Genomic DNA, 19,776 nt, shown 5'->3' with positions numbered 1-19,776 from the left:
ATACAATACAGCTCTCCCCTGCACTTCCTCTCCTCTACAGCCCCCAAAGTCAGCTCCAGAGGTCTGATGGGGATCCCCGGGATCAGATTTGGAGTGTGAATGGAAGGAGAAGTCCTGGGGCATTTGGGAAAGCCTCTTGCACAGCACTGACTACAAACCTTAAAGAAATAACAACACTATTATAGAATATTTTTACTCCTGTTGCTTTCAATGAGATTTAACACCGACTTTTGCATATATGCATTTGTTCTGGAAATGACTCTGTAATCAGGGCTAGCCCGAAACGTTTCACTGCCCGAGGAGGACAGGATGTCGTCCCCCACCCCGTTCCTAGTCTGCATACCTGAGCCACCTGAACTAGCAATTGGTTCCAGTTTCAACACTAGGGACAGGTCACTTTTACCCAACAGTAGGGCTGGCCTCTTCTGCTCATGTGTGCCCACTGAGATCTGTGGAATGCCGTCCCATCAGATGTCAAAGAAATAAACAACTATCTGACATTTAGAAGACATCTGGAGGCAGCCCTGTTTAGGGAAGTTTTTAAAGACTGATGTTTTAATGTATTTTTAACCTTTTGTTGGAAGCCGCTCAGAGTGGCTGGGGAATCCCAGCCAGATAGGCAGGGTAGAAATAATAATAATAATGATTGTTATTGTTATAGTGTGCAGCTTTGCCAAAGGATAGGAAGTCCTTGGTGGCTTTTTACTCCCTTCCAAAGCATTTTTAAAAAAAACCATGCTGCTTTACGAAGGATATCATGCCATTGGTTGACGACAGTTAATTCCATTAGGACGACGAAAGACGACGCAATGTCATTGAAGTTATTCTTGCAATATTTGGCCCGAGCAAAGGTGGTGTCTTTCAGAGCGGGGTTTCCGCAGTAGAGGGCATGTTGCACGGTGCTGTTTCCAGCGAAGAACTGGACCTTCCCGTGGAAGATTTCCATTCCGATGATGGAAAACACGTAATACACCACCTAATGGGGGAAATGTGGGTATCTTCTTGTCAGTGAACACACACAGGGGGAGTGAAGATTTACATTGGGGACAAGGGAAGGGAAATCAACTCAACGTCACCACATGGTTGAAGCTGGAATCAAAGGCTGTCGGGCCAGTGGAGGGGGGTGGGGAAGCGGCCCATTCAATCATGCTTGGTGGATGCAGAACCCAGAAGCCCCTGCCATTTCCTCCCTAGGAACGGGACCTGTAGTGCCTCTTATTTGCCAAGAGGCTGCAGCAGAGGCAGCACAGTGAGCTGGGGGCTGTCAATGTTGCCCCAGTGGATCTGGTCTCCTGAGGTGGTCACCTCACCTTGTCTCATGGGTGGGCCAGCCCTGTCTGAAAGTCTCCCGTTAAACGTGCCATAAGTGGGCCAGGAATTAGTATATATACTGATCAGACCAGGTTGTTTGGACACTTCTCTAGGACTTGCCGATCAGAAGGTCGGCAGTTCGAATCCCCGCGAGGGGGGTGAGCTCCCGTTGCTCAGTCCCTGCTCCTGCCAACCTAGCAGTTCAAAAGCACATCAAAGTACAAGTAGATAAATAGGTACCGCTCCGGTGGGAAGGTAAACGGCGTTTCCGTGTGCTGCTCTGGTTTGCCAGAAGCGGCTCAGTCATGCTGGACACATGACCCGGAAGCTGTACGCCGGCTCCCTCGGCCAATAAAGCGCGATGAGCGCCGCAACCCCAGAGTTTGCCACGACTGGACCTAATGGTCAGGGGTCCCTTTACCTTTTTTACTTGGAAAATCATCCTGCTCCTAGGAATCATCTACAAATGTATAATACTGTTGGGAGTGATTTCTAGATATGACTGAGGCTGTGCATGCTTTGAGTTTGGGAAGCGGGGAGGACAGATACACACACACACACACAGCAGCTGGGTTGAATCCTGCCTTGTGTGCAAACTAGCCCAAAGCCCCTGCAGATTTAGGAAAACGAGCAGGATGAGGAGGAATTAAAAAAAAAGTGAAGGTGATGCTCACCAAAGCCAGTCCACCAAAGGTTAGCATTGTAGGTACAATGTTTATTAGCGTAGTCATGATTACCCGGAACCTAGAAGAAAACAGTGTATGAAAACTGAGTTTGGATGGGATGGGCCTTTTAGGTGTCACTGGTAAATTCCTCTTCATCCTGGAGAAGAGTGACTAGTGGGGTGCCACAGGGCTCTGTCTTGGGCCCGGTCTTATTCAACATCTTTATCAATGACTTGGATGATGGACTCAAGGGCATCCTGATCAAATTTGCAGATGACACCAAACTGGGAGGGGTGGCTAACACCCCAGAGGACAGGATCACACTTCAAAACAACCTTGACAGATTAGAGAACTGGGCCAAAACAAACAAGATGAATTTTAATAGGGAGAAATGTAAAGTATTGCACTTGGGCAAAAAAAATGAGAGGCACAAATACAAGATGGGTGACACCTGGCTTGAGAGCAGTACATGTGAAAAGGATCTAGGAGTCTTGGTTGACCACAAACTTGACATGAGCCAACAGTGTTACGCGGCAGCTAAAAAAGCCAATGCAATTCTGGGCTGCATCAATAGGAGTATAGCATCTAGATCAAGGGAAGTAATAGTGCCACTGTATTCTGCTCTGGTCAGACCTCACCTGGAGTACTGTGTCCAGTTCTGGGCACCACAGTTCAAGAAGGACACTGACAAACTGGAACGTGTCCAGAGGAGGGCAACCAAAATGGTCAAAGGCCTGGAAACGATGCCTTATGAGGAACGGCTAAGGGAGCTGGGCATGTTTAGCCTGGAGAAGAGGAGGTTAAGGGGTGATATGATAGCCAAGTTCAAATATATAAAAGGATGTCACATAGAGGAGGGAGAAAGGTTGTTTTCTGCTGCTCCAGAGAAGCGGACACGGAGCAATGGTTCCAAACTACAAGAAAGAAGATTCCACCTAAACATTAGGAAGTACTTCCTGACAGTAAGAGCAGTTTGACAGTGGAATTTGCTGCCAAGGAGTGTGGTGGAGTCTCCTTCTTTGGAGGTCTTTAAGCAGAGGCTTGACAACCATATGTCAGGAGTGCTCTGATGGTGTTTCCTGCTTGGCAGGGGGTTGGACTCGATGGCCCTTGTGGTCTCTTCCAACTCTATGATTCTATGATTCTATGAAATACCAAAAAAGGAGGCATTGCAGAAAGGGGTCTGCATAAGGATAAAACAGAGCCAGGGAGCTCCAGATTATGAGACTGTCTTTGTACCTTTGGCCTCTGTGCTGATCTCCCTATCCTTTAAAGTTTAGACTGATGCATCTTAACATGCATCCTGTTTACAACTCCCCCCCCCCCCGGGATCTAAATATGAGTTGTCACATTCAATCTATCCATTGAGAACAAAGGGAAAAGGCTGCCTTTGTCTTCTCTAGATTAGTTAGCTAGCTTGGAACTAGAATTTTTTCTATCCAAGTTATATACTTGTTAGTACATTGTTGTTGTTTTTTACTTTACAAGCACCTACTTATCTGTGGACTCAGCTATACAGCTGCAGATATAACATTTTAAGTGTGTTTTAAGTGTATTATACAAATGAGACACTAGATGACGCTGCTGAGCTAATGGCAAACTCCATATATATTTTTAAACTTTTTTATATATAAAAAAGCATTATTTTTTAATCTGTGTAGATGCAGCCTGTATATGGTTGCAACAGGTGAAGTCTATTGTCTAAGTAGATTCACAAACCACAGTCTGCATACTCTGCAAACTAATACCCAACAACTTAACTCACTAGAAAACATGATTTTATAGCTCTTACAGCAGTGCTTGTAAATAAAACCTGGTTATTTTACCGTTGTATACTGTCTATGATTCTTATGAGCCGAAGAACTCTCAGGATAAAAACAATGTCCAATACTTGCTGGCTGTTGTATACGGTCACTGGAAAAAAAGAAGAGGGGATGGGGAAAAGCACACAAGAAAACTAACATTATCCTAATGCTTGGACACCATAAGCCATAGGTCATTCTGATGGGGGAAAGCTGGGCTTATCTTGAGAACAACGAGCTTCAGTGAACTTAAGGCTCATTTACTCTGTCCTTAAGTTTGGGAACTTTTTCTTCCAGCTGTGTTTTGTCATGCTAGCTTGTTTTAACAAACCATGGTTAGGAATATCTCCACACCACTGTGGTTGATGCAAAACTGCAGCCCATATCAAATGGAAGCAGAAGCTCTGGATCTCCTCCTTGCAGCTGCACTGGAGAAGAATGAGTTTGTGAGCATGGAGGGAGACTAGGCTTGTTTCTACCAGGGTAATCCATGGTTTAACATTACCACGAGCCAGCATTACAAAGGGCCCTCAAGTTTTGCCTTATCTGTTCTTTGATGCACCAATGGTCACAAGAGACATGAAACCATATGGGAAATGGAGAAGTGTTTTCATCTCACCTGCTGCATACCTTTGCACAGGAGAAACACACAGACTTACCTGATTTAAGGGTAGTGTTTAGTACAGTTGCAATCAAGGCAGCAAGAATGATAGAAGTATCAAACCTAGAAAGGATGGGAAAAGACACTTGTTTAATTACAGTGGTACCTCGGGTTACAGACGTATATAGCTTCCTATTGCTCTGGGGTGCTGTGAGAAGAACGGAGGCTTGCAACACCAGCTAGCTGGTTTACAAAATTAATTCCAATTTCCCATCAAATTTCAAAAGATGCGTAGGGCCTTTCCACAAAGAAATCAAACGTGTTTCCCCAGCCACTTGTTATTATTCTGTTAGTGTGAATAACTCCTGATGTGCTTCTCCTGACTATCATACACTACCCAATTGCTCCGCCATGATGCTCACACAAACCATATTCCACACAGCATGACCCAAGAATGGTGGATGGAGTCATCTGGGGACCCTCTGGGCTTGACCGGCATTTCAGGTACCCACAACTACGATTGGACTACAGTGGTACCTCGGGTTACAGACGCTTCAGGTTACAGACTCCGCTAACCCAGAAATAGTACCTCGGGTTAAGAACTTTGCTTCAGGATGAGAACAGAAATCGGGCGGTGCGGCAGCAGCAGGAGGCCCCATTAGCTAAAGTGGTACCTCAGGTTAAGAACAGTTTCAGGTTAAGTTCTTAACCTGAGGTACCACTGTAGTGTGACTTTAAGTCATATGCCTATTACAATCTCCACCAGCCTTCGCCAACCTAGTGCACCCTCCAGATGACAGCTGCATCAGCCCCAACCAGTACTGCAGTACAAAACATCTGGAGAGCTCCAGCTTGGTGAAGAGGCTGGTCTAATCTCTCATGACAATCATGTCACCTGTGAGAACCTCAGAGTCCTGTGAGGTCCAGCCAAAGGCCCATCTTGTCAAGTGTTCTGTTCTCACAGTGGCCAACCAGATCCTGCAGAAAGGAGCTGAGCACTTTCTCCATCTGCAATCTCCAGCACCTGGCATTCAGAAGCATACTATCTCTCTGGTAGTGGAGGCAGGACACAGCCTTATTCTGTCCCTGAATGTGTCTCATCTGGACCTCAGAGGTCCAGCTCCAAGGGCCTTCTGGCAGTTCTCTCACTGCAAGGTTACAGGGAACCAGGCAGAGGGCCTTCTCAGTAGTGGCACCCTCCCTGTGGAACGCCCTCCCACCAGATGTCAAAGAGAACAACTACCAGACTTTTAGAAGACATCTGAGGCAGCCCTGTTTAGGGAAGTTTTTAATCTTTGATGTTTTATCGCTTTATTATTAGTAGTAATAATATTCTGCTGGGAGCTGCCCAGAGTGGCTGCGGAAACCCAGCCAGATGGGCAGGGTATAAATAATAAATTTATTATTGTTGTTGTTGTTAAGAAGAAGAAGAAATTATCCAAGTAGCCATTGCTACTTCTTGTAAGAGCAAATTCCAGAGTTCAGCTATGTGCACTGTGGGATACCAGTCATGGCTTCCCTCAAAGAATCATGGGAACTGTAGTTTGGCTGCTGGAAATCGTAGTTCTGTGAGGGGTCCCCTAACAACTCTCAGCACTTCTAAGACCCTACACTTCCCAGGATTCTTTGGGAGAAGCCAGGACTCTTAAAGTGGCGTGAGAGTGCTTTAAACATATGGTGTAGAGTCAGAGTTTTTCCTGGCAAGCCTATATTAATAGACAGGACCATAGCTCAGTGGTAGAGCACATGCTTTGCTTGCAGAAGGTCAAAGGTTCCATTCCTGGCATCTCCAAGTAAAGCTGGAAATGTCTGGAAATCCTGGAGAGCCAGTCAATATAGGAGAATGAGAAACTACTGGCTTCTTCATAACGCGGAAGGACAAAAATTAAAGAATTTACTTACCAGTTCCAGAACTGGTTCCTTGCAAAAAAGGTTCTGGGTTCGTAGGTGTACAATTTCAGAAGAATCTCGACGATATACAGACTGAGGAACACCCACTCTGCGTAGGAAATGAGGGGGTTCTCCTCATCCAGTGCAATGAAGACGGCATTGATGAGTATGATGACATCATACATCCAAACAAATACCCTGCGGGAGATGTTTGCCAGGTTAATTACCAACCAAACTTGTTCATTTCAAATAATTTCCCCCAAAAAACCCCAAACTACTACCACCCAGCCACGTGCACCATCCAAAATGGCCCCGTGGGCAGGTGAGAACATTTGCTCAGGGTCAGCTGAAGCACTTTGTTAGAAAGGAAAGCGATTCAGACTCACTTGTGCTGAACCATTTTGCGCAGGAGGAGGCTAGGAGCAGAGTTGTACACATGGGGAATCCAGACTTCCAGGGGGTGGCTGTGGAGCTTCATGGTGATCACTTGTATATTCAAAAGATCAGCCAGACGCACAAAAGATTTTTTGTCTGCCATAAACAGAAAATAATGCCAGAAAGGCAGGGAGGGACTCATTTAGAAGCTGCTTAGGCCAATACTCAGCGATTCAGAAAAGCCCCACACATAAACCTACAGGAGAAGAGCAACAGTCTGGATCTGGCCAGGTCTTCTAACCAGATGTGCATAAGAGAAAAGTAAAGGCAGCTGCAGATTAACTGAATATCAGGGTGGATAAAAATCAATTATTTAAAAAAATTAATTTTAAAAATTGATTGTTTTTATTTAACTTGGATTTTTAAAATTTAAAATAAAACACTTTTGGAGGAAAAAATCTTTCTAAAGGTAGTTTTCTATTTACGTTACATTATTGTCCAAAGGCTATTCATCAGGAAATAAGGATTTTTTAAAAGTTATTCATGTGTGCTAAAACTCAGTCTAAGGTTGTTGTTTTTTAATTTAAAAAAATTGTTTAACCACATCAGATAACAAACATGGATACATGTGCTATAATGTTGTTTTAGTTAAATAAATTGTTTAGTTATTAAGGAAATGATTGTTTTTCTCCTTCCAACAAAGTACAGCAGAAAAGTTGTCCAAATATAAACAGTTAACTTATTAAACCTCACAATAATTTCATAATTATATGTCAGTGTACTTCTAATAGTATAACCAAATCAGTAATTTTTGTTATAACTGTAAAAACTACTCTGAAAATTAATTATTCCAAAAATGAAACCTTCATCTGGTTGTAAATATTAAGATTATACCAGCAAAAATGAGTCTTTCTGTAAAAAAAAGAAAAAAAAGATTTAAATCAAGTCTTACTGACTAGTGATTTAAATTGTGATTTAAATCGATTTGATTTAAATCAAATCCACCCTGCTGAATATACACCCAGTGAGCTGCTCAAGATCCTATTAAGGTTATTATTAGTATTACTGCATTTTTTAAAAACCACCCTGTGGGATTCCAGGGTTGTTTACAGCACACTCAGATAAATATATGAAGAGATGAACGAAACACAACTTTAAAAATTCAACAACGACAACACTACATTGCAGCAGCAGACATAAAAAAAAAAAAACAATCTTTGGGCTCAAGGTGTTCATTACCTCCTGAAGGAGTGAATGAAACCAGTTGAGCCAGTGGATAATGCATTTCAAGATGTTATCAGCATTTTTAAGAAGACAAGGCAGCAGAACAGACCATCTCAGTTCCGACTGTAGGTGGGAGATAACATATTTGAGTGGTCCAGTATAGTAGATGGCTAGGAGAGCAGGCAGAAGAATGGGCTCCCCTCAAAATGGTACCTGCCTCTACAGTGGTGCTACAGTCAGACCAGCCTTAACTCTCTCTCACACATAGAATCATAGAATCATAGAGTTGGAAGAGACCACAAGGGCCATCGAGTCCAACCCCCTGCCAAGCAGGAAACACCATCAGAGCACTCCTGACATAAGGTTGTCAAGCCTCTGCTTAAAGACCTCCAAAGAAGGAGACTCCACCACACTCCTTGGCAGCAAATTCCACTGTCAAACAGCTCTTACTGTCAGGAAGTTCTTCCTAATGTTTAGGTGGAATCTTCTTTCTTGTACTTTGGATCCATTGCTCTGTGTCCGCTTCTCTGGAGCAGCAGAAAACAACCTTTCTCCCTCCTCTATGTGACATCCTTTTATATATTTGAACATGGCTATCATATCACCCCTTAACCTCCTCTTCTCCAGGCTAAACATGCCCAGCTCCCTTAGCCGTTCCTCATAAGGCATCGTTTCCAGGCCTTTGACCATTTTGGTTGCCCTCCTCTGGACACGTTCCAGTTTGTCAGTGTCCTTCTTGAACTGTGGTGCCCAGAACTGGACACAGTACTCCAGGTGAGGTCTGACCAGAGCAGAATACAGTGGCACTATTACTTCCCTTGATCTAGATGCTATACTCCTATTGATGCAGCCCAGAATTGCATTGGCTTTTTTAGCTGCCACGTCACACTGTTGGCATGAAGGAAACAGATGTGGCTTCAGGAAGCAACTTGGCTCCTGCTTGCCTCCAACTACTTTGAGGAAAAGGTATGCTCAGGGATGAAGCATCTGCATAGAGAAGCTTCCAGGTTCAATCCTTGGCATTCCCAGTTAGCGTTGGGATGGACGCCTGCTGGAAACCCTGAAGAGCATCTGCCACTCACTGCAGCTAATACTGAATTAAATGGCCCAGTTTTTAACTCATCCTTTCCCCACATTCACCCATGTTGACAAAGCTGCGTCCAGCAGCAGTGGGCTGCTTTCAGAATATATTTTTTGACTTTCCATCCTCAAAAGACGCATCCCCCTCTCAGGGCCAGTTTTAGGGTGGTGCAGGCGGTTCCTCCACATAGGGCGCAGAGCTGAGGGGATCTGCATCATCATCATCATGCCTATATCTATACAGGTACCTACTGTTAGAATTCCTGCTCCATGATTGCAGTCATGGGATTGTTGTCTATCACATGACTGTGTATGTTTTGACTCCACAGAGTGGGAAGTGACGGAGACAGGATGTTTGCGTTACTGTGTTCCGTGAAGTGGGACTGTTTTCCTTTGTTCTTTGCTAGAGAGAGAGGGAGCCATGTTGCAGTGCTCCGTCTGTGTTTATATGTAAATAAAGTAGATTAGCCAAAATGCTGAGTTGCTGAGGTCTGTTACGCACAATGTGCAAACTCTGCAGATCCCTAAGTGTGCCAGTGTCTGTTGGCATCAGTCGCTGTGATGTTCGGGCAGAAGAAAGCTCTTGAAGCTCCCGAACAAAAGACCAGGAGGGAGAGAACATGCCAGTTGGGCATGTGTTTCTGCCAGGGTCCTAATCGAGTGTAGGCCGAGCTCCTGACACCTACTCAAAGTTAGGCCCTGGTCAGATGGGCGATTGAGCTGCTGCAACTAGGGCATAGTGCACTTGAAAGCATGGGAAGAATGGAAGTTAAGAAGGAGGAGGGCATGAAAATAAGGAATACTGTTGGAGGAGACGCCAAATTTTGTCCTTGCTCAGGGTGCCATATTGCCAAAGTCCACCCACTTCCGCTGTCCTTCCCTCCCTCTCATCTGCCCCGGCAACCTCATCTCCCAGCCACACTGCTTGAGTCTGCTGTTACCCACCCACAAAGCCCTTCTGCTCTTCATCACATATTCGCAGCAAGAGCTCTCGGTGAGAAGTGCTGATGTCGGGGGCCACCAGTTTCACAAGCCGCTTCCAGCGGTCTTCTTTGACGACAAACTCTGCTTCCTCCTTCACCTTCAGGAGGTTGAAGGCTTCTATCATCTTGCGGCGTTTCATGTAAGCAAGTTTGCGGATCTCATTCTGTGGGAATATATATATATATAAATATATACTTAAGAGGAACACCCGGCTTAGTACTGTCTGCCCTGACCGGGGTGTCAGGCAGAGGGGCCTTTGCCCCAGTCTTACCTATTCAACCCCCATTGCAAATTTGGTTTATTATCAAAATTTACGGACTTCCAGCTGTTTGCAACGAGAAAACCGAAGAGAAGCAGTTGAAATAGCTCAACACAACAGATATGCTTCAAGCTGTTTCCCCCAGATTCAGCTAAAATTGCAACTTATCTCTTATCCCTTCCTTGGCGGGGCTTACCTTTAAGTGTTTTCTGTAATTGTTGTACACCACAGCCAGGAAGACTGACATGAAGATGTAGGTGTTGATAATAACATAGACTATGAAAAACAGGCAGTACCACCAGCTGAAGTCATAAGCTGGCATCCTACAAGAGAGGAGCAGCATCACCACCGAGAAAGTAAGAAAAGCCTAGGAACTAACTGATCCTATACTTGTCTGCTGTGTATATAATATTTAGCAGTTTTGCGATATTTGGATTCATGTAAACCACCAAACTTTGTAAGCTTTCCTGGGATTGCCGATTGGCCATTGAATAGTGGATTGTGCATTTCAGAAAAATACCGTACTTTCCCATGTATTAGACGAGGGGTTTTTACTCCAAAATACAGTGGTGCCCCGCAAGACGAATGCCTCGCAAGACGGAAAACCCGCTAGACGAAAGGGTTTTCCATTTTGGAGGTGCTTCGCAAAACGAATTTCCTATGGGCTTGCTTCGCAAGACGAAAATGTCTTGCGAGTTCCTGCGGGTTTTCCCCCCCTTCCCCCCCTTTTTCTAAGCCGCTAAGCCGCTTATCAGCTGATCCGCTAAGCCGCTAAGCCGCTAATAGCGCTAATCCGCTAAGCTGTCAAAGGGCTTGCTTCGCAAGACGAAAAAACCGCAAGACGAAGAGACTCGCGGAACTGATTCTTTTCGTCTTGCGAGGCACCACTGTAAAGTAAAAAATGTGGGGGTCATCGTCTTATACATGGGTAGTGCAGAGGGGGGGATAGGTGATTGGTTGCATCCCTGAGCAGGATCTAGCGATTGGGTGGGTGAATGGTGTCAGCTGCAAGGGCTGCTTTGGATTGGCTGCTGCTTTGTCAGGTGGGCGGGTTATTTGTGGATGCTTAAAGGACTGCTTTGGATTGGCTGCTGCTTCGGCAATTTGGCTTTGTTGCTTGCGATTGTTAGTGTTTGCCAGTTGGGTGAGTGATATTCGGTTTGGCATCCCACCCCCCAAAAAAAATTTCTCAACAATCGTGGGCATACCCCTCCCCCAAAAAGCTCAACAGGGGGCGTCTTATGCATGGGGGCATCTTATAGACAGAAAAGTACGGTAGATTGTCACGTCACCAAGGTGGTGCTGATGTCCCTCTTACACCAGGAAAACATCCCATTACTACAACTCAACAAGAAAAATTAAAAGCATGCAGAGGGGCAAGGCAGATACTTACATGACATCGGGGCTATTTGCTGTGGTGACCAGCACATACATGTCAAAGACGATTTCAAGGTAATTTGAAAAATACGGCAAGCCTTCCACAGTCTTCAGATTCCTTAAAGAAAAGAGGAGAGGGAAACAGAGTCACAGAAGATGCCAACGTGAACTTCAAGCAATGTGCTCAAGAGGCTGTAAGCTAAATAACATGGCTCAAGGGTTGTTTTTCAGATCCATTTTTGACTCTTTTTCCACTGGTGTGCCATACAGAGATATCTTCTTCTTTGGCGATCACTCATAGCTGAGTAAGATTGTCTTCCATAAACACGGTCTTAACAGTGAGTCTGTAAGTGACTGTGGAGGCCAATTCTGGACCCACACGTCCTTCCACAGTGAGGACATAGGTTTCCAGGTGGGAGCTGATCACAGTGTGGATTTGCCAAGCATGCCTTCCTCTTAGCACGTTTCTCCCTTGCATCCTGAGTTCGTGCTTCTTTAAAGCCCATGACACCTTTGGTAAAGGCTGTTCTCCAACTGGAGTGCTCGCAGGCCAGTGTTTCCCAGTTGTCGGAGTTTATACTACATTTTTTTAGATTTGCCTTGAGACAGTCTTTAAACCTCTTTTGTTGACCACCAGCATTACGCTTTCCATTTTTAAGTTCGGAATAGAGTAGTTGCTTTGACCGTGGAGCAAAGGAAGCTAGACAAAATACACCTTCCTAAAAAAACCCAAACCACCTTACTTCCAGGCAGCAAAACTGAGGGTACCATTTTGCTGAATATTCTCGGGGTTGGTGGAGGAGATATTTCCTGATATTCACTTGCAGGTGAGGCAGCCTCTGGGTTCAGAGTAAGAGAGGGAGGAGGACGATCTCCTTACCTGTCCCCAAACAGCTTCAAAGCCATGAGAGAAAACATCAGGACACTGAACATAAACAGCAGGAAGACATAGGTGATCTCCGGGAGAGTGTTCCGGATGCTACGGAATGCTCTTCGGATCTGTCAAGAAGTGGGAGGCCTTCATTAGGAGGAGAAGCAGCAATGTTTATATTCTTTCCTCACCCAACACCAACCTATAGAGATGGACCCAACAGTAAGCAGACCTGAATGCCCTTCCCTGGTTCCAAAGCTCCAAAGTTTATCAGATGAATGCTCAAAAGAGCCATTAATCACAAAGACAGCAAACATCAGAGCACCATACAGCTGGTCAAGACCCAGTTTTAGGCATGCTTGTTTAGACAACATGAACATACCCCTCCTCCAGCACAAACTGAATCTCTGTGGTACATGCAGATAAGGCACTGCAGGCCAAAAGGGACATATCCCTGCCCCCCAACTTGTCCAAATAAATAATAATGATAATAATAATAATAATAATAATATATTACTTATACCCCGCCCATCTGGCTGGGTCTCCCCAGCCACCTTGGGCGGCTTCCAACAAAGTATTGAAATACAGTGGTCTGTTAAACATTAAAAGCTTCCCTAAACATGGACCCAGGATCATTGTGGGATGCACAGAGGCCACCTGCCATTTGCTTCAAGTATAGCACAACAGGTGTGATATGTAAACGGCACATCACATCCTCTTTCTCTAGCCTGGGCTGCCTCAGGTGTTGGACTCCTGACTCTCATTAGCCCAAGTCATCACGGCTTACGGTGGCTGGAACTCCCAGCTCCCATTGTCTAAAGCAGAGATGGCTGTATGCATCCCCTGAGAGTTTTTGTGCCGCTCCCAGACCGCTTATCCTTTAAGCACTCAGTTGGATTACTGACACCTCTTGCCGGTTCTTTGCTGTGATTCTGTGATGGTTTGGACTGAGCGTGAACCAGGCTTTCAAACCAAGCAGCTCTCCAACTAAACAGCACAAAACCCAAAGTTGAGGCAATGCAGCCATCATGTGGCAACGGACCTGCCTTGTTTATCACATACCAATCAATCACAGGATTGAGGTACAAATCAGGTTGAAGGATCCAAATGTACCTAGGCTCTGTTAACATTGCCATCCCTGACCAGAGAGGGCCCAGCACTGGATTCTGGTAGTGAGAACACATGTGAGCTCTTTGTGCATCTATGCCACATAACTCAAACCGATCACTTCCACCCAGGAGATCTGCATACTGCAGGAGTGCTGAAAACCTCAGTAGAATTGCATTTCCTTTTTTGCAAGAAGCCACAACGGTACATGCTTCAACCAATTTCAGTGCACTAGACTTGGCTTAGGGATGTGGGTGGCGCTGTGGGTTAAACCACAGAGCCAAGGACTTGCCGATCAGAAGGTCGGCAGTTTGAATCCCCACGATGGGGTGAGCTCCCGTTGCTCAGTCCCTGCTCCTGCCAACCTAGCAGTTCAAAAACATGTCAAACTGCAAGTAGATAAATAGGTACCACTCCGGTGGGAAAGTAAATGGTGTTTCCATGCGCTGCTCTGGTTCGCCAGAAGCAGCTTAGTCATGCAGGCCACATGACCCGGAAGCTGTTGAGGGCCGCAACCCCAGAGTCAGCCATGACTGGACCTAATGGTCAGGGGTCCCTTTACCTTTACCTTAGACTGGGCTTATAAGAGCCAACGATTAGCATTGCCAATTTCTTCAGCTCCCACTTTTGCATTAAACTGAAACAGTAGGAATTTGCTCTGAAAGCAGAGCTTTTCCAAAGCATGCCTTCCTGTTCCCTGGTATCTCAGCTTTCCTGACTAGAAGAAATACAAATTCTCAATTCATATCCCAAGCAGAGGAGATGCAAAAAATGTAATTAACGCAGAACTGTTCTTTCCACCCCCTGGCATTGCCATCAGAAGCAACTCAGGATGAGGTTCAGAATCCACCATCTTCCTGGAATTGCAATAATTTGAAGTGGCATTGGATTCCCACCCAACACCCCCATTCCCCAACTTTCAGAGACGCAGCCATGCCTTACCTCGTGTTTCCGCTTCCCCAAAGCTAGGCCAGGCTTAAGCCTGCCTGTTTGCATAGAGAAAAGAAAAAGCAGAAGATGGTTTCAGAACAGAAAGCACTCTACAGCTGGATCTCTGGAGCAGGCGGACGAGAAAAAATTGAAGCCCCTTCTCTTTGATATATATGCACACCATACAGTTTAGAGTTGATGGCTAATTTAACTAGGGGATCTCTTTGGGTTTGAACTGCTGGCAATGGAAACACTGGCCCCAAAATCTTACCTGGCGACTTTCTGCAAAATTTATTAAGAAGATGGGTCTCAAAGGCCTTGACCACCGGACGCCACGTATGCTTGAGATTCTAAGAGCTCCGAAGACAATCAGGTCAACCAAAGTCATCTGGGTAAGGGGGGAAGTGAGGAGAGAAGGAACCTCTGAAATTCAAGGAGCAGTGGTCCAAACCAACCAAACAACGTTGTAATTAGAGGAGCCCGTGGGAGGAATGAAAGACTCTAGAAGCCAATTCATACTTCTGTCTGGTACAAATAAACAGCCAGAGGAGATGTGGATTGGCTCCACTTATACAGAACAAAAGATGCTAGGCTTATTTATTTACAGTTGTACCTTGGTTTTCGAACAGCCTAGTTCTTGAACGTTTTGGCTCCCGGATGATCGGAGTCTGGAAGTGACTGTTCCGGTTTTCGAACGTTCTTTTGGAAGCTGAACGTCCAACAGGGCTTCCGCGGCTTCCCATTGGCTGCAGGAACTTCCTGCAGCCAATCAGAAGCCACGCCTTGGTTTTCCAACATTTTGGAAGTCAAACAGACTTCTGGAACGGATTCCGTTCAACTTCCAGGGTATGACTGTGTTTATAAAAAATATTTATCATAAAAACATATTGCAGATGTTTACAGCAATGGACAATAAAATCAAGTTAAAAGCAAAATAAATTAAAAACAGAACATCATTTGACCATTGTGGGTGATGTATTTTTAATTGCCTGCACAGACCTGGTGGAATAGGAAAGTGTTCAGCAGCCATTTAAAAGTTGGCACAGATGGCGCCTACGGAATCTCTATTGGCAGGGAGTTCCACAGGACTGGGCCAATGACACTAGAAGCTCAGTTTCTTGTTGTTGTCAAACAAGCCTCACTAACTCAGGGAACGACCACAGACGCTCCTGCAGATGCTCTCAGCTGGAATATGAAGGTTCAGGAGATTCTTAAGGTACCCTGGACCTAAGTTTCTGCACTGAAATGTGGTTTTGGTGCAGGCATCATGGCTACGCTATAATCTGGAGGAGTATGAAATTGTACAAGCAGAATAGCGCAAGTTGAACGGTATCTAGCAACACTGCAGGCTAGACTGAGCATGGCATTGCTACACTGGGAGCAGCAGAAGGCGGCGCCATTCAGAAGAACAGTCTGCTAAGCTACTGCTCCTTCCATGACTCGCAGAAGGAAGCATGAGCTACAACTGACCAGGATGGTTATCATGATGCAGATGTTCTTTGTATCCTTCCAGAACACGTCGCGAGGAGTGACTTGCGCAAAATGAAAGAGCCTTCCGAAGAAAACCAGAAGGCATAAGACTTCGGTCAGCGAGGTAACCTGTTGGAATGGAAAAAGCAGCAGCTTAAAAGGAGATGGGCTTTTAACAAACAAAACAACTAGGCTGGAACAGACATGTTGGGTCTGAGAGAGTTTCCCCTTGGGAAAGTGGCAAACAGGGAAAGATGGGGAACGGCCCAGTGGTTGTCTCCACAAGCCCACTGTCAAAAGCATGCAGGTTCCTTTTACTGTTGTTGCTAACCACTGGCAGTTGCGGTAGGACACGTCTAGCTAATTCTTTACAAAAACCCATATATGTCAACAGGCAAAAAAGCATTACAGCCAACATTTTGGCTGGTAAATGCCAACACATATCCCCTTTACCCAAATCAATGAATCATGTTGAGTTGCTGCAGCAGGAAAACAGCAGCTAATAAACTGAATACGTGTTTGGAATAATCATAATAATATTTTCTTTTTCTTTTTTTCACCCAGGCCTTTGGATCCTATCATCTTAACTTTTAGTGGGGTGGAGCGGGATTTGTTTTGTGTGTGTAGTTTATTGAGAGATGATAGATAGATAGATAGATAGATAGTACATTTTGGTAATTTGTTTTGAGATTCTTTTTTTCTTTTTCTTTTTTGAGGGCAGAGAGTAAAAACAGCAACATTTCGTTGTCAGGGAGAACAGAGGCTGTACATATGGAAGCAGGTCAGAGGACAGAATTAACACAATTCCCATTTGGCAAGATATTGTCACCTTGTTCCTGAAAAAAATATTGAGCAAGATTCTTTCCTAAAATAAATCATGTTAATACAAATTAATATGGAATTATGCAGATCGAGTGCTGCATTTTTACACACTGTTGGTGTTTTATAAACTTCTGTGGGTAACACAATATATGCAGACATCAATGCAAAAGCAGGACATTTTAATTAGGTGGGAAGCTATGAAAGTTCACATGCATGATGAAGTATTTTGAGAATTAATTAACCCAGTGCAGAAGTCTGGATATTTTGCCCTGCATATTTTGCAGACGGTTTCCAGACAGGAGGGATTAAATGGTAGAAGGCTTGCCTAGGACAGTGCAAAAAAGGTTTTGAAAAGAGCCACCCACCAAGGGGGTGGAGCAACTCCTTTAGGAAGAAAGGTGGTGGCCTTTAGGACTTTTTAGTTTAGAGCAGGATTTCCCAAACTTGGGTCTCCAGCTGTTTTAGGACTACAACTCCCATCATCCCTGTCCACTAGTCTTGCTAGCTAGGGATGATGGGAGTTGTAGTAAAAAAAACCACACTGGATACCCAAGTTTGGGAAACCCTAGTGAGGAAAAGGGGAGTAAGGGGTGACATGATAAGACGTTTATAATATTGGGCATGAAATGGAGAAAGTGGAAAAAGTTCTCCATCCTTTCTCATAACACTAAAACTCATGGGCAATCAGTAAAGCTGAAATGTCAGAAGATTCGGGACACATAAAAAAGTATTTCTTAATGCAGGGCCTTTTCAGTACTGGCCCCGACTTGGTGGAACGCTCTGTCACACAAGAGACCTGCGGGACCTGCAGGACTTGACATCTTTCCTCAGGGCCTGCAAGACAGAGCTGTTCTGCCTGGCCTTTGGTTTGGACTCAGTCTGACCCTTATGTTTCCCTCCCCTTATGGTATTGATCTATGGGCTACTTTTAAAATGAGGCTGCATTTTAAATTGCATTTTAACCTGGTTCTTTTCCCCTATTATGTTTTCACTGTAACTTTACTGGTGTTAGCTGCCCTGAGCCCAGCTCTGGCTGGGGAGGGTGGGGTATAAATAAAATTTATTATTATTATTATTTAAAAAAGAGAAAGAGAGTAAAGTTTCTTATATGCAGAATTGTGCCAAAGTTAATCATTCTAGATTAAGGCGCGCACACATACACACACACACACACGTTATCGAGCCTCCAACATCAGGATGGAATTATTCGCCATCCCAATTTGCCTGAAAGCTTACCAAAAAAGGCAGCAGGTACACAGCTGGCTCTTCAAACAGCGCAAGGGCGAGGTCTACAAATATAAAGAAGTAGGTAGCTGCTTGCATAGTCCAGTGGTTATACAGATAGTAAAGTCTGGGAAGAGAAGTCGGAAAAGCAACTGAGAACCTCGGTAGGAAAATGATCTCTAGCTCCAGCAAGCGCAGTTGTTGTGGCGGCAACAGCAGGGAGAATATTTAAAGCCTGCTCTAAACCACCAGGACCTCCCTCTAAGATTTTATTATTCATTTATTTCTAAACTCCTCTCCTGAGGGTCCCAGGGCAGGTTACCGCATCAAAACACAATATTTGAAACGATTGAATAAAACTTGCAGTCACTGAAAACAAGGTGGGACTTTAAAACATACAAGGATCAAAAGTTGCTGGCGAACTGTAAAGCGCAGCCCTAGAAACCAACACATTATACTACCCATTTATAAATCTCAGTATTTTTATGTGTGTGTGTGGTTTTTTTTTTGTTTGTTTCTCAGCATTCCTGAGCAATGCTGGGTATTTTCTGCTATATTTTGGAAAATAATTATCATTGTTGACTGGAAATTCCTTATAGACTTTTCGTGTGAAAAAGACATTGGACTTGTGATATCTGGATTTGAGGATTGAAGAAAATATTGGTTTACAGAAAGTGGAATTATTCGGTATTATCCTGGAGTGGATGTTGGGAATAATTTTCTATATATAGCTGACAGACGAAGAATCAGAAGTTATATTCTTTTCTCTCCCCCCCTTTTTTTTCTTTCCCCTTTTCTCTTTTTCTCTTTTGAGTTTGTGTTTTTATTTAGATTCATTTCTTGGGTATCCAACATCCACCTTTGATATCTTTTTTCGAACTTTAATAAAATCTATTGGAGAAATAAAGGAAGTTATCTGTCTGTTGCTATGCCGTTGGGCAACACATAAGATACTGTATCCAAATTTTGCACGATGGTTGCCGAGCTCAAGGAACCAATTTTCTTCTATGCTTGGATACAATCGAATGCCGTTTTGAATCGGGACGGCGGACCTAACCTTTCAAAAGTACACTGATTTTTATCCAACCAATGTTACCACGGCACTTCTGTTTGTTTCTGAAAATTCTTGAGCAGTGCTGGGAACAAGGCTGCTAGAGGAATCATAAAGCCTTATTCTGGAGAAAACCAACAACAAGATGAATCTTCAGTATCAACCTTGCTCAAAAACAGCATTATGCCATATTAGCCACATTTGTGCTACAACCCCAAAAATACACTTTTTGAGACAACCACAGCAGCACAGGCCTCATCTTCATTCCACGTAGCTTGTACAGTGGTACCTCAGGTTAAGAACTTACCGTATTTTTCACTCCATAAGACACACTTTTTTCCTCCTAAATAGTAAGGGGAAATGTGTGTGCGTCTTATGGAGTGAATGGCGCTGCGCAGAGAGGGAGAGCTGCGCAGCGCCTCTTCAGCGAAGCGGGAGGAGAAACGGAAGGGGCTCTGTTCCTCCTCCCGCTTTGCTGGAGAGAAGCTGCGCAGAGATGGAGAGATTTTTCTTGTTTTCCTCCTCAAAAAACTAGGTGTGTCTTATGTTCGGGTGCGTCTTATAGAGCGAAAAATATGGTAATTGATTCTGGAGGTCCATTCTTAACCTGAAACTGTTCTTAACCTGAGGTACCACTTTAGCTAATGGGGCCCCCCACTGCCGCCACACTGCTGGCGTGCGATTTCTGTTCTCATCCTGAGGTAAAATTCTTAACCCAAGGTACTATTTCTAG

The 19,776-nt window shown here is 44.5% G+C and overlaps 1 protein-coding gene and 1 long non-coding RNA gene across 3 annotated transcripts in view; one reads left to right on the top strand and one right to left on the bottom strand.

Annotated features, from left to right (window-relative positions):
- LOC307211710 (two pore channel protein 2-like) overlaps positions 1 to 19,776 on the bottom strand; it is a 32,003-nt gene that overhangs the window by 4,352 nt on the left and 7,875 nt on the right. For both annotated transcript variants that reach the window (XM_079968605.1, XM_079968604.1), the window contains exons 3-15: positions 18,005 to 18,119; positions 15,947 to 16,075; positions 14,748 to 14,864; positions 12,449 to 12,567; positions 11,585 to 11,686; positions 10,388 to 10,514; positions 9,894 to 10,095; positions 6,656 to 6,800; positions 6,282 to 6,467; positions 4,438 to 4,502; positions 3,803 to 3,890; positions 1,986 to 2,055; positions 757 to 976 (exon numbers count right to left, since the gene is read on the bottom strand). In XM_079968605.1, coding sequence (XP_079824731.1) covers positions 757 to 976; positions 1,986 to 2,055; positions 3,803 to 3,890; positions 4,438 to 4,502; positions 6,282 to 6,467; positions 6,656 to 6,800; positions 9,894 to 10,095; positions 10,388 to 10,514; positions 11,585 to 11,686; positions 12,449 to 12,567; positions 14,748 to 14,864; positions 15,947 to 16,075; positions 18,005 to 18,119 — 1,685 coding nt within the window. The remainder of the gene's footprint in view (positions 1 to 756; positions 977 to 1,985; positions 2,056 to 3,802; positions 3,891 to 4,437; positions 4,503 to 6,281; positions 6,468 to 6,655; positions 6,801 to 9,893; positions 10,096 to 10,387; positions 10,515 to 11,584; positions 11,687 to 12,448; positions 12,568 to 14,747; positions 14,865 to 15,946; positions 16,076 to 18,004; positions 18,120 to 19,776) is intronic.
- LOC307212129 lies at positions 11,278 to 16,076 on the top strand. The gene is made up of 2 exons (XR_013836854.1): positions 11,278 to 11,335; positions 15,990 to 16,076. It is a non-coding gene; the product is annotated as an uncharacterized lncRNA (long non-coding RNA).

Source organism: Podarcis cretensis, assembly GCF_951804945.1.
Source record: "Podarcis cretensis genome assembly, chromosome: 3".
Lineage (NCBI taxonomy): Eukaryota > Metazoa > Chordata > Lepidosauria > Squamata > Lacertidae > Podarcis > Podarcis cretensis.
Note: the sequence above shows the minus strand (reverse complement) of the source record. Positions and strands in the feature narration are given on the sequence as shown.